This window comes from Rattus rattus, chromosome 4, assembly GCF_011064425.1.
Source record: "Rattus rattus isolate New Zealand chromosome 4, Rrattus_CSIRO_v1, whole genome shotgun sequence".
NCBI lineage: Eukaryota > Metazoa > Chordata > Mammalia > Rodentia > Muridae > Rattus > Rattus rattus.
Window position 1 is genome coordinate 21,457,953 of NC_046157.1, and position 13,872 is coordinate 21,471,824.

General features: G+C 44.3%; 2 protein-coding genes across 2 annotated transcripts in view; one reads left to right on the plus strand and one right to left on the minus strand.

Annotated features, from left to right (window-relative positions):
• Positions 1 to 2,745, plus strand: part of LOC116897967 (histidine-rich protein PFHRP-II-like) — a 5,892-nt gene extending 3,147 nt beyond the window's left edge. The window contains exons 2-3 of the mRNA XM_032899367.1: positions 1 to 689; positions 2,683 to 2,745. The exon at positions 1 to 689 is cut by the window's left edge and continues 315 nt beyond it. Coding sequence (XP_032755258.1) covers positions 1 to 689; positions 2,683 to 2,745 — 752 coding nt within the window. The remainder of the gene's footprint in view (positions 690 to 2,682) is intronic.
• Positions 2,746 to 11,573: 8,828 nt separating this feature from the next.
• Cd86 (CD86 molecule) overlaps positions 11,574 to 13,872 on the minus strand; it is a 43,325-nt gene continuing 41,026 nt past the window's right edge. The window contains exon 7 of the mRNA XM_032900176.1: positions 11,574 to 12,049. The gene's annotated coding sequence lies outside the window, so the exon portion shown is untranslated. The remainder of the gene's footprint in view (positions 12,050 to 13,872) is intronic.

A 13,872-nucleotide genomic window follows, 5' to 3' on the forward strand; every position in this document is an offset into this window, starting at 1 on the left:
ACACACTGCATCTCATCACACATCTCATCACACTGCATCCATCACACCATCCCATCACACCGCATCCCATCACACTGCATCCATCACACTGCATCCATCACACCGCATCCATCACACCATCCATCACACTGCATCTCATCACACTGCATCTCATCACACTGCATCCAACAAAATGCAACCATCACAGTGCATCCATCACACTGCATCCATCACATTTCATCCATCACTCTGCCTCCATCACACCCCATCCCATCCCACTGCCTCCCATCACCCTGCATCCATCACACTGCATCTCATCACACTGCATCCATCATACTGCATCCATCACACTGCATCCATCACACTGCATCCATCACACTGCATCTCATCACACTGCATCTCATCACACTGCATCCCATCACACTGCATCCATCACACTGCATCCCATCACACTGCATCTCATCACACTGCATCTCATCACACTGCATCCCATCACACTGCATCTCATCACACTGCATCCCATCACACTGCATCCCATCACACTGCATCCCATCACACTGCATCCATCACACTGCATCCCATCACACTGCATCCCATCACACTGCATCCCTTCACACTGCATCCATCACACTGCATCCCTTCACACTGCATCCATCACACTGCATCCCATCACACTGCATCTCATTATACTGCATCCCATCATAGTTCAGGTAAATGTCTCAGTCTTTTCTTGCTCTATAATGAAACACCTTAGAACAGTACTGATAGATATTCATTGCTTACAGTTCAAGGTATAAGAACATTGCAGGTCTGATGAAAGCTTGCTCTCTTTTTCCTAATCCAGTGATTTCTGGTTATGTCCCCATATGGGAGAAGGCAAAAAGACAAAGGAAGTGTGGCACCACCTTCAACCTCCTTTCTAGAGCACCAACCCTGTACCTGATAGGAGAATATCCATGGTGTGATCATGTCTCCCAAATCCCCACCTCAGACAGAGTACAGATGATAGGTTTCAACATATGTGTTTTGGGAGAACATGTATGTTCAAAGCACATAGCATCCAGGGAACAACAACTGGCTGTTCTGCCAATGATAGACTCCAACTCTTAGCATCTCTTTTGTAGAAATCCTCTTGGCACCAGCCTCCTTAGGTAGGCTCTTCTAGACGCAAAGCCTATGGGGATGTTATTCCAGTGATTTCTGCAAAGTGATCTAAGGAAGAGGGAGTAAGAGAGGCAGCCATAATGCAGGGATAAAACTCATCAAGAATGTGACCCAGCTAGAGACCAGCGTTAGAGCCTCACTTGGGGGTTGGGAGCTACGGCTCAGCAATTCTACCAGAGTTGGCCCTACCTTGAGGCAGAGGGGGTAACGTTTTGTCATCAGTTACTACATTACTGTCATTGATTACTACATTAGTCAGTCATTGTCTGTTGTCTTCCCTTAGAGGTGTAATAGGAGCTGGGAGTACAGCTCCTTAACCAGGCCTGGGCCTAAGCTGAGGAGAACAGCATACAATTTGAGTGAGTTCTCCAAATCTCAGAAATGAAGATGATGTTATTTTAAAGCAATATTTTGAATAAATCAAATAAATCCAAAAATAATTGTGATGAGTAAAATCAAATTTTAAAGCTGGACTAAAGAAAGGCCTAAGGGAGAAGCTTCCTGTCTGGCCAAGGCCAGTTCTCAGTGAGGAGGGAGCTGTGGGTTATCACTCTCAGCGTCAGGCTGCATTGGCCCAGTGAACTGAGTCTGAGTGAGAACCAGCAATAATTCATTTTACTACTGTCCCCCAATTCCATATAAGTCTGGTTTGGCCCCATTCCCCCAGGATTTTTTGAAGAGGGCTAGGAAGAATGACACCCCAGCTGTTTAATAATGTAAAAACCTCTGGATTTGGAGACTGCTTCTAGAACTTGTAATCCAACCAGTCTCAAACAGCTCTCTCTTAAGAAGAGCTATGTTGGAGCAAACACACACACACACACACACACACACACACACACACACACATACACATACACACACACACACACACACACACACACACACACACACACACACACACACACACACACACATACACACACACACACACACACACACACACACACACACACAAATGCTCAGAGAAACAGATGCCGGGGTTCTGGGATCATCTTTCCCAGCTGAATGACAGCTGTTAGTTTCCTAAAAGTCCACTCCTCGACAACAGCTCCCAATTTCATAAAGTGAAACACTATACACAATTCTCCCTTCTTTTAGGATGAATTCTTTCCAAGGCCTCTCCTGACTCTACATTCTTCTGACACTACCTCTAGGCTGGCTAGTTTTATGTCAACTTTCCACAAGCTAGAGTCATCTAAAAGGAAGGAACCTTGACTTAGAAAAACTCCATAAGATCCCACTATAGGGAATTTTCCCAAGTAGTGATTGATGGGGGAGGTCACCCCTGGGCTGCTGGTCCTGGGTTCTATAAGAAAGCAGGCCAAGCAAGCCAGTAAGCAGCATCCCTCCATGGTCTCTGAATCAGCTTCTGCCTCCAGGTCCCTGCTCTCACTGCTTTTGATGATTAACTGTTATATGGAACTGTGAGCTAACTAAACCCTCTTTACCCCAAGTTACTTACAGTTGTGGTGTTTCATCATACCCTAACCAGGACAACTTCTCGGGTCATAATCACTTACAACTCTCTTAATGTAGAACCATTTGGCCTTCCTCATCCCACCCAGACAGCAAAAACAACAAATTGCCCCTGCGTTCTAACACACCCAGAAGTTTTCTTCTGCTCTTAGTTTAAAGGAAAGTGCTTTCAGGGAGTTCATACAAGCCAGGCAAATGAGGTATCATTGATATCATTGAGCCACACCCAGCTTTCCTTAAGTTTTCTCCTATCTGACGCCCCCTGTTTCCTTTTGCTTCCCTTGCTTGTGCACATTTGGGAAGATGAAATCTCAATTGAGAAAATGCCCCCCTTCAGATTAGCCTGTAGGCAAGTCTGGGGTGCATTTTCTCGATTGAAGACTGAGGATCTAACTCATTGTGGGTGGTGCCACCAGCAGTGGTCAGATGATATGTAAAAGCAGGCTTAGCACGCTCTGAGGAGCAAGCCAATAAGCAGCATTCTTCTGTGGCCTCTGCATCAGCTCCTGCCCTGACTTCCTTCAGTGATGGACTGTGACCAGAGAGTTGTGAAGTGAAATAAACCCTTTCCACGCCATTGCTTTTGGTCACAGCAGCAGAACTCTGGCCAAGTCATCTACTCTTCTTAAACGACTTTGAAAGATTCTAAAAGACCTGCTCAGGCTTCCTTGTTTACTCACCAAGATAATGTCTACCGATTTGTTTAACGTGTATGTAATTTTATCTGTGTGTGTGTGTATGTGTGTGTGTGTGTGTGTGTGTGTGTGTGTGTGTGTGTGTGTGTATGTGTGCACCATGTGAATGCCCATGGAGACCAGAAGAGGACATCGGATCCCCAGGAATTGGAGCTACAGGTGGTTATAAGCTGCTATGTGGGTACATGAAACAAACCCAGGTCCTCTGCAAGAGCTGTAAGTGTGGTTAAGGCTAAGAAATCGCCACTTCTTTAGCTTCCCATAAAGCTGTTTCCACACACAGTGCCCGGCTCTGAGATCAGCGCTGCTGCTGCTGCTGCTGCTGCTGCTGCTGCTGCTGCTGCTGCTGCTGGTATTGATGGTGACAGAGACAATGACTCTCTGCTTGACCCAGATTTAGAAAGATGTGACAACCATTTCCAATGCTTCCTCCCAAAGACCAAGATTTTCATTATCTCTTAGGTATATTTCCTGCTGCAAAGAAACCATTTAATACTTTCTACATATGAGTGCTTCCTTGGGGAGACTGAAAATTCCCAAGACTCACGGATCTGCCCTCTGTTTAATAATTCTTACAACGCTCCCTCCCCGACGATTCTTGCCAACCAGAACCCCTTAAGCCTCGAGGACATTCGTGTCTGTTAATATGCATGGCCAGGTCGGAAGGGGATTATTTTTAACATTAAAGGTGGCATTCCTTTTCCTCTTTTTCTTTGTAATTACCAGCAAGAGTCTTAAATATAACCCTTACACTAAGGGTCTTGGAGTCCAACAACTACACTGAAGACTGCAGGGGGGAAAAAACCGAGTAAGTAGCCCACTATGACGTGTGTGAGCTCGTTTGTTCGGGTCCCTCTTCCCACTTTTCTTCCAGTAGGACAGACTTGATGTTTTCCCACTAAATGGACACAGCTTGACTATTCTTGGTGAGGTTGGAAGGTCTGAAGCCCCGGGGTGAATATTTGAAGTGAGTGGTTAAAAAGTGGCAGGTGGACTGGTGGGAACAGCATGGAACTAGTTTGTATAACAGTCAACACCGGGGCATAGCCTGGCATGTTCTGATAATAAGCTTCAGGTGTGTGTGCGTGGTTGGCAGTGATCTGAAGAAGTCGGGCTCTGTGCCCTGCTCTGTGCTGCGTGTCCGATGGTCCATGCCTTGATGTTAACCCCTGCCCTAGCCCTGGGCTGGATCTGTGAGTGACAAAAGGTCTTTTCACCTTGTGACTAAACCAAAGAATATGGTTTCTAACTTTATCTCCAGTTTGCCGACTGCGCCTGGATTACCCAGACTTTCCAGTGTCAGGTTTTAGGATTTCATCCTTCCTACTCTGATTTCATAGAGAAAGCTTTGTGGCCCCCAGTTTCCACTGCCCTCTGTTTACATCTGTTTCGAAGTCCATCTGGTGGGGTTGGGGATTTAGCTCAGCGGTAGAGTGCTTGCCTAGCAAGCACAAGGCCCTGGGTTCGGTCCCCAGCTCCAAAAAAAAAAAAAAGAAAGAAAGAACGAAGTCCATCTGGTCCCTTCTCTGGCCTGGCAAACATGGATACCCGGATCCATGTGTAAGGTTAAGGTGGCTTGTCTAGTTCATTAGCAGGAATTCTGAAGCCCGTGAGTTGGTCCTTTCTCAAGAGGCGTCTGAAACCATAGGAAAGCACAGATATTTACATAAAAATTCACAGCAGTAGAACAATTACAGATGATGCGGCAACAGAAGTAATTTTATGGTGGGGGAGGGGAGGTGTCACCACAACAGGAGGAAACTGTGTTAAAGGGTCCCGGCGTTAGGAAGGTTGAGAACCGCTGCTCTAGACAATGGTCTTCTAAAATCTTGACTGGGAGCTTCTGTATTTTGGACCCTTCTCCTTTTGCTTCAGCCACTTAGTTACTAAATATAAATATGTGTTCCCTTCGGTATGGACAGAGCCTCTTGTTACTTTGACAGAGAAGTAGGTAGTCTTGGAGGTGAGGGGGGAAATGGCAAAAGGGAAATAAAAAGATTCCGGGAAGGTGGCCTCAGTCAGAGGGGATAGGGAGTGCATGATCATATCTGGTTGAGGGGCTGAGAGACAGACCTCTCTTGAGACTGACGTGGGAGGGACTGTGGAACTGTTTCTGGCTTTTGAAAGGGTGTTTAGACCTTCTGGGTTTCGAGTAATATGAATGAATCTGCCGTGTGGGCTGGGCTCTCCTCCTTTCACTGTACTGATGCTCATCCGCCACGACCAAGTACCACCCTGTGGGGGAGGGGAAATGAACTGCTCCTTGGATAAAGCTCTTTCTGTTTCATTTTCTCTGTTCTCCTTTTGCTTTCTTTTCTCCCTGTTTGAATTATAGTCGTCACTTTTTTTTTTTTACATTGTTGTTCCTTAGCAGTCCTGGAGATCGAACCCAGGGCCTTCCTTGCACATGCTGGGAAACCACTCTGCTACCTAGTGACCTGACCATTACATCTTTAGGATTCCCTTTGACCTCATGAGGTAAGCAGGCAGGATTAACTCTGTTTTGCAAACAAGGAACCAGAGTCAGAGAGATCAAGTTCACAGCCAGGTCACAGGACACTGTCATGTCTGACTGAAAGGCCGTGCCCTGGCTAGATTAGATGTATACATGCCGCGGTGTCCATTTTCTGCACTCCTGGATATTAGGAAGAGTGGAGGGACAAACATAGTAGGGTGTCGAGTGCCCTACAAAGATAAAAATGGAGCTCATGTCCTTCTCTGCAATCTGGTTATCACAGTATTCTTTGTTTCTTAAATAGGATGGCTGTTTCTTTTTTTTTTTTTTTTTTGTTTGTTTTTGTTTTTTTTTTTTTTTTTTTTTTTCGGAGCTGGGGACCGAACCCGGGGCCTTGCGCTCGCTAGGCAAGCGCTCTACCGCTGAGCTAAATCCCCAACCCCAGGATGGCTGTTTCTTAAAATGGCTGTCCAGATGTTCTGCACGTTTCTTCCATTTGTGATAGACTGTAGGAACAACTTAATGCTTTTCCCTTTTTGCTCTCAATTCTGGCATTTAGGAACACCATGAACTCACAGTGTGTAATTGTGGGATTAATGGTATACATACAATCAAACCTCAAGGAGAGAAACCACGGCTACATTTGAGCCAGCAGCATGGCTAAGGTAGAGGGCCATGCTCTAAGCCAAGATCATGCCTATGTTTTCAAAGGAATGTTTTCATAATAATAACAAAAATTTTTATCATGTAACACTGGTTTATAAATTACTCCATTGTATTTGTGTATATACAAGTAGGGAAAATGGGGGTGGGGTGGTTCTAGAATGGGGAATTTGGGGGAATTTTGTTTGTCCTGGAAACATCATTAGAAGACACCAGTGTCTATGGTTGCCTCAGACTTACCATTCTGAATTGGACAGTTCATGTATAGAGTCTTAAGACTACTAGAAGGTGTGTAAGGTGTGACCTAGTAAGAGTCTATCGATTACTGTGATTGAACTGTAGATGAATAGGAAGGCCTTTGAAAACTGGGAACTCGTAAGTGCTGATTCATAATATGCGAAACCTACTGATTTGGCTCTCTTTGCTGTCTTCTTCATCATTCGCACCTTTTATCTTTAATGCACTGGTCACAAGAAAATGCCTTCTGAAAAATTCACAGGGAGCATTTAGAAATGACTGTCCTTTGAAGGAGCTGCAAACCAGTACAGTCAGGTCCAGAAATCTTGCTATAAATGGGTGGTTTTTCTTTTCTGTTCCACCCTTGCCAAACTACACATACCCTGTGCATGCCTGACTCTGGTTATTTGTTTTTCGTATCTTTTCTCTCTGGACCCTGCTTCCCAGACCCAGACTAGCTAGCCTATATCTCCTGAGAGGAGAAAGCACAATTGGACTCCCCTTTTGACTCCTAAAAACTATATGCTACCATGATATGGAAGCCTTTTTTTTAGTTACTATTTTACCAAAATGGAGTGGTAGATACACATACAGTTTTTCCTCCTGAGTAGAGGGTTATCTACTCTATTATCCTGATGGTACTACTAGCTGGGAATAATAGGACTGGTGTGAATACTCACTCCCCCACCTGGGAGATGACAGTCCTGTTTAACCAGAGCAGTTTTTCCAGGGTTATAAATCCAGGTCATATTTAGATGGCCCTGGGCTATGGAGGAAAGATGGCTGGATGTAAGCAGCATCTCTCTGTGCTCTCTGCTTTAGTTCTTACCTCCAGGTTCCTGTGTTGAGTTCCTACCTTCACTTCTCTTGTTGGCAAACCTGTAAGTTGGCAAACTCTTTTGGTCAGAGTTTCACCATAGTCACAGAAGGCAAAGGAGGACAGAGATCAAGGAGGGGCCAGGGATCAGGTTCCAGTGATACAGCAAGCAGAGGTCGGAAGCCAAGATGGTGGGAGAAAGGTTGGAATGTGGAAGATGAAGCTACTCAGATCAAGAGCTTCAGGGTGGCTTCTGTGCCATACACGATTTGCTCACTTGTTCAGGGTCCTTGTGCTCCCTCAGAAGTCTGAAGACAGAAACTGGACACACTTGGTGGAGCACCGTCTGTGATCCAAAGACACAGTATCAACCATATGCAGTCTTACTGGTAGTGTAGTATGTGGTCTGATAATGTTTGTTGTGGGTAAGCTTTGTTTTAAAATGAACAAAATGGAAGGCTAGAAAGATAGGTCAGTAGGTAAAGTGAAGTGTGTGCTGTGTAGGTTGAGGGTCTGAGATTGGATCCCCAGAATCTACGTACAAAAAATGGTAGGACAGTCAGTCCCAGCAGCTAGATGTGTACAATCTCAGTACGGACAAGGTGGAGACAGGAGGTTCTTGGGGCTCTCTGGACATCCAGCTTAGCCAAATGAATGAATCTTAATTCACACACACACACACACACACACACACACACACACACACACACATAGATACACACACACACACGCACACACCCCACAAATGACTAAGACTATGATGAACAGAGACAAATGGTGAGAAGTATTTCAAAATGAAGGGATAACGTGAGTGGTTGACAACTCAGATAATATAAACCAATTAAATCTAGTAGCATCATGGTTTCCTCATAGAGTGAGAGGGGAAAATAAGGTTGATAAAAAAAATCAGATTTAAAATCAAATTGTCGATGACATTGGATATTCAACTGAAGGCTTAGAAATATGTCTAGGGACAGCATGGGACTCCGTATTTTTAATGGGGTGAATAGGTCGACGTTGAGAAAAACCCATGAAGCTTCACTTTAAGTTCTAACTGTTCTAATTCCATTTGTGTTGCTGTGATAAAAGACTCTGACACAAAGAGAATCATGGAAGAAGGGGATTATTTTTGCTTACAATTCTAGGTTATAGTTCATCACCGTAGGGAAGTCAAGGTTGAGGCTTAAAACAGTCAGATCCTACTCATGGTCAAGAGCAGGGCATGCTTACCTGCTGGGCTGTTTGCTTTCACTCAACGAGGCTTCTCCACTCTTACATAGTTCAGGAGCCTCTGCATAGGGACCAGTGCCGCCCACAGTGGGATGTGTCATCACGTATCAATTAACTTAAGACAGTCTTCTACAGACACACTCATAGGCCACCCCAACAACGAGGACAATCTCTTATTCAGACTCTTCCCAGGTGACTCTAGATCACATTAAGTTAGCTGAAGCTAAGCGTCACACTGGTAAAATTGAACATGGATACAATAAAGATGTACAGGGCTTCGCCATTACTCCATTTTCTAGATGAGTAAGTTAAGCAATTTATCCGAGGTGATTTAGATTCAAACCCAGATCTGTTTGAAACAGGAAATTATATTATCTTGGTATTTTTTGTTGTCGTTTGTCCTTTGATTTTATTTGCTTATGCATTTATTTTTAACACACCGAGTCTAATGCTCCTTATATACACATGGGTATGAAATCATCCACTGGGACATGGGAAACCTACCAATGGCCAACCTCCACAAAGAAAAGCAACTTTTCCTCCTCTAGCAACCACCAACAGCCAATAGGTCCTCAACTAGGGGTGGGGCCTCAGTGGGGCCTTCTCATACGTGCTGAAATTTTATGCAGGTAACTGCACCAAAGCTGCTGTCAGGTCACATGTGAGACCAGTCCTTTTCTTAATCATCTTAGCAAGAGTGATCTGCCCAAATAAAGGCTACACGTGTATATGGACACATACAAACACAGAGATAGATAGATAGATAGATAGATAGATAGATAGATAGATAGATACATAGATACATAGATACATAGATACATAGATACATAGATACATAGATACATAGATACATAGATACATAGATACATAGATACATAGATACATAGATACATAGATACATAGATGGGTAGGTATGTACATAGATACATAGGTAAGTAGATAAGTAGATAGATACATAGATATGTAAGTAGATAGATAGATAGATAGATAGATAGATAGATAGATAGATAGATAGATAGATAGATAGATAGATACGTAAATACATGCATACATAGCTAGGTCGATAGATAGATAGATAGATAGATAGATAGATAGATAGATAGATAGATAGATAGATAGATAGATAGATACATACATACATAGATACATAGATACATAGATACATAGATACATAGATACATAGATACATAGATACATAGAGATGGATGGATGGATGGGTGGATGGTTGGATGGATGGTTGGATGGATGGATGGATAAAAACTGAGTGTGTCTATGGAAAGGTTTGTGACACCAGAGTGGCATGTCTAGGGAAAAGGGAATGAAAGGGATAACTCCATTTCTTTAGGCATTTTGGTTAGAATACAGTGAGACAGACTGATCAGTGGGAATGAGTAGACAGGGTGCGGGACCCGCGCTGACCCACCAATGGCCAGCCTCCACAAAGAAAAGCAACTTTTCCTCCTCTAGCAACCACCAACAGCCAATAGGTCCTCAACTAGGGGTGGGGCCTCAACGAGGGGTGTGTTCCCCAACCTGGTGATAAGCAAGTGGGTTCTGAGGGAATGTCAGAGGGTTGGTGTCAAAGATGACTCCTGGCTTTCAGACTCAGGTTAGAAAATGTGAGGAGTGGGCATGGACGAAGCTGTCTCAGAAGGCAGAGAGGGAGAAGGGAGGGTGTCAACCAGAGGATGACAAATGGTCCAGCAGAGGGAGCAGTGGGAGGCCATCAGGATCGGTAATGAATACAATGACACTTGATCCCTCAGGATCAGTGATGAATGTGATGTGCAGACTCCTCTACCTTCTACTGTCCCCATGATGAAGTCTCCTGCTACTCATATCCTCACACGCCTCCTTCTGACTTCCACGGTCATCACCTCTGGGACTGGGAGTGGGTAGCACAGGATGTGGACTAATGTAGTCAACCTGTGCCAGCAAAATGCTGTGTCTTCTATGCCCAGAGAGACTAGAAAGTGGGTTGTCTGTGCATGGGGGGGACTAACCAGGAGGGTTCCCAACAGACACTTTGTTCTCTGACATCTCTCTGCTTAGATTTACCCAGGAGCAAAATGGGCACAGTGCTTCATGAGCTACAACTCAGTGATGGCGAGGACTGGGTGGAACAGGAACATCAAAGAGCCGACCCCATGACAAACAGGCAGGGTTAGCCAGTGAGCTACCTGAGGGCCTGCTGCAACTCTCTTTTGCTTTCTTTAGCCCTCAGACTTGGAGCACAAGAAGTCTAGAAAATTTAATATGCAAAGGAGAGATGTTTTCAGTAAAGGGCATGTTAATGCTTCATCCGATCTTCAAACAAATGTGTTTTGAGGCACCGTCTTCAATACCTGAGTTTCTCTGGAGAACTTAGGCACAGCCCTGTCCCCCACAATCTAGACAGGTTCCCTGTTCTAGAATATTGTTGGCTTCTCTCACATTATTCTCATGTGACATATATTTTTATATTATTAACTCATCAAGAATGTGTTTTCAGGTGATCATGTTACATTAAGCTTTTGCTACTCATACATATATGCACATTATTTAAAAATTGCTCAACTTGAAAGGTAACAATCTGAAAAGTGTTGCTTCCCTATTCTGAGGGTTCCTACTAGCACTCAGAAAATAAATTTTACCCAACTCTTAGAGACGTCTCATTATTGATATATATATATCAATAATATATTTATATATGCAAACCCAAGCCTCATTTCTTATACAGCAGACAGAGAAGAAGGAAAGAAAGGAGGATTTGGGAGGAGTCAGAGACTTTTAGCCACAGAGATGTGAGAGACGAGTAGGAACGTTATCCCATAACATCACTACTGACGTGGCAGGAAAAAAAAAAGTGTACTTGAAAAATTTCAAGAAAACTTTATTGAAATCCACTCTGTACAGAACACGTTAGCAAGTAGCTAAACCCTGAGTCTGCACAGGCTGGGTCAAGATGTATTCACGGAAACATTACGAGCATGAAGCCTGCTAGCAAAACAGGCTTCAGGCCTCCAGGGACCTTTGTGCAAACTGTAAAGAGCAATGTTTTGCTGTTCAGACCCGCTGAAGTCTGTAAGTGTGGGTGGTGACTGCTCCATGCCTTACAGACACACCACGTGCTTTTCAGCATCAGTTGGTCTTTGTCCTTCTTTGAAAGGGCCAAGCCATGCCCACTGGGGTATCTGCAGACTAAGGTAGCCTCAGAGTTTTGTGATCGCCGCTTTCCCTCTTTTCCTGCCAGTCATGAGCTGAAAGAATTCCAGCCTTCCTTCTTGCATTTCATCAATGTAGCTGCTCTACACGGGGATCATGAACCATCTGTTGAGTACTGAGGTGGCTGATGTCTACATCCATTGAGACACACCAGTCTATCTCTGGCTTCTTGACTTTTCAAAGGACTGGGCAGGTTGATCCTTCATAAACATTTATTGGTTGGATCCTGTTCATTTCCTCTGGTCTTGAAAAATTTGGCTGTCTTATCCTTGCACAGTTGTCTCCAGACCATTCCCGGCATCCCATTTCCTCAAGAGGAGAAATAAGACTCAGGGCACAGAGTAAGTCCGTCTTGCTTTCTTTAGTGCTGCCTGCTAAAGCTTGTGACTTGCTGGCTAGGCAGGTGGATTCTCCCAGGATCAATGGCAGCCCAGGGAGGAGTGGCTCCTGGATCCAGAGATGGTTCTGTCTCTGTGTTTCTTGATTCCCACCATTGATAACTCTGCACTGTCACTTGTATATCACCCAGGTCATCATATTCATTACTGATCCTGACGGAGGGACAAATGTTCTTTATAAGTGCTGGGTCTTTCTCTAGATCATTGTAGGGGTGCTACACGCTTTGCTATTATTTTGAGATATTAACATGAACACATCAAATAACATCATCAAATACACCCCTTCCATCCTGACTGAAGAGGTAGTTGTTAGATGCAAGGATACAAGTGTACTGGGATATGCATGTGTATAAGACAGATAAAAGCCAGTATTCCTACAACAAGGAGTTCTATATAAAAACACTATGCAAAATTAGGACAGGAATCTGATCTGAACTAGAAGTTGGTCCAGAATTTCACTCCTGGGAAAGAAGCTATTTCAGTGCACTTGGTCTATGAGTGTGTACCGAGTTAAACAAAGCAAGACAGAATTAGTGTCTGCTTCTGGCATAGGGGACAGAGCTAAAATATGGATGGTATTTCGGATTTTGTTCTTTAATTAATCAAGTAGTCCAATCATCTGAGGATGTTTTCAGATTGCGAACAAAACTCTGGGCTTCCTATTTCAGGCTCGCAGATTTTAACTCTGAAAAAAACAAAACAACAAAACAAAAGAGAACAAGAGATTGGGTAAGATTTCACAGTAGGAGGGCTTTCTTTTGGCAGATTTCAAAGATAAGACACAGGTAGGAGACCACTGTAATGTTGAAAAAGAAACAAAGTATTGAAAGAGGAGGAAGCCTGAGGAAAGCCAGCTGGGCTACACTGTTTTCCAAGCTTCCCTCAACAACTACCCTTTACTTTGCCTGGTGCTGGTTCTCTCTGGCATCCTGCTGACCCTCTATGCCTTCCCTCTGCTTGTCCTCAATCATTTCTGAACCCAGTCTTAACAATCAGCAGTACCTCAACCCTGTGGCTCTCTTTGCAAAACTCCCGGAGTGAGTCTTGTGGCTGGGGCTGAGGGAACATGTTATCACGCCCCATTCCTTCATTATCACTCCACACTCCTGTTTCATTCATTCTACATAGGCCACTGAGTCACTTCTGGGTGCTGAAGCTGCCATGCTGAATGAGACTCAGGCCATGCTTGCTATAGATGTAACAACCCTGTGTACTGCTCCTCCTAGATCTTGACGACCCAGCATGCCCTTGGGCACTGGGTGGTGAACAACGCCACCTGTTTACAGCTACTTTCCTCCCTGTTCTCCTTTGCTTTCTCCCCCATCCCCACTAGCTTTATTGTAAGACCCGGCATGTCTCAAGTTAAAGCTTGCACGAGTTACAGGCACTGGGGGCTCAAACCTCTTTCAACAGAGATGCAGTCAAGACTCACCTTTCCTCAGTCTCTCGCCGTCTTCACTCTGCATTTGGTTTCTGAAAGAGATCAAAAACAACTTCAGAAGCCAGACAAGGAAAGAGGAGACATGACAAGGGCATTAGACTCTTGGTCTC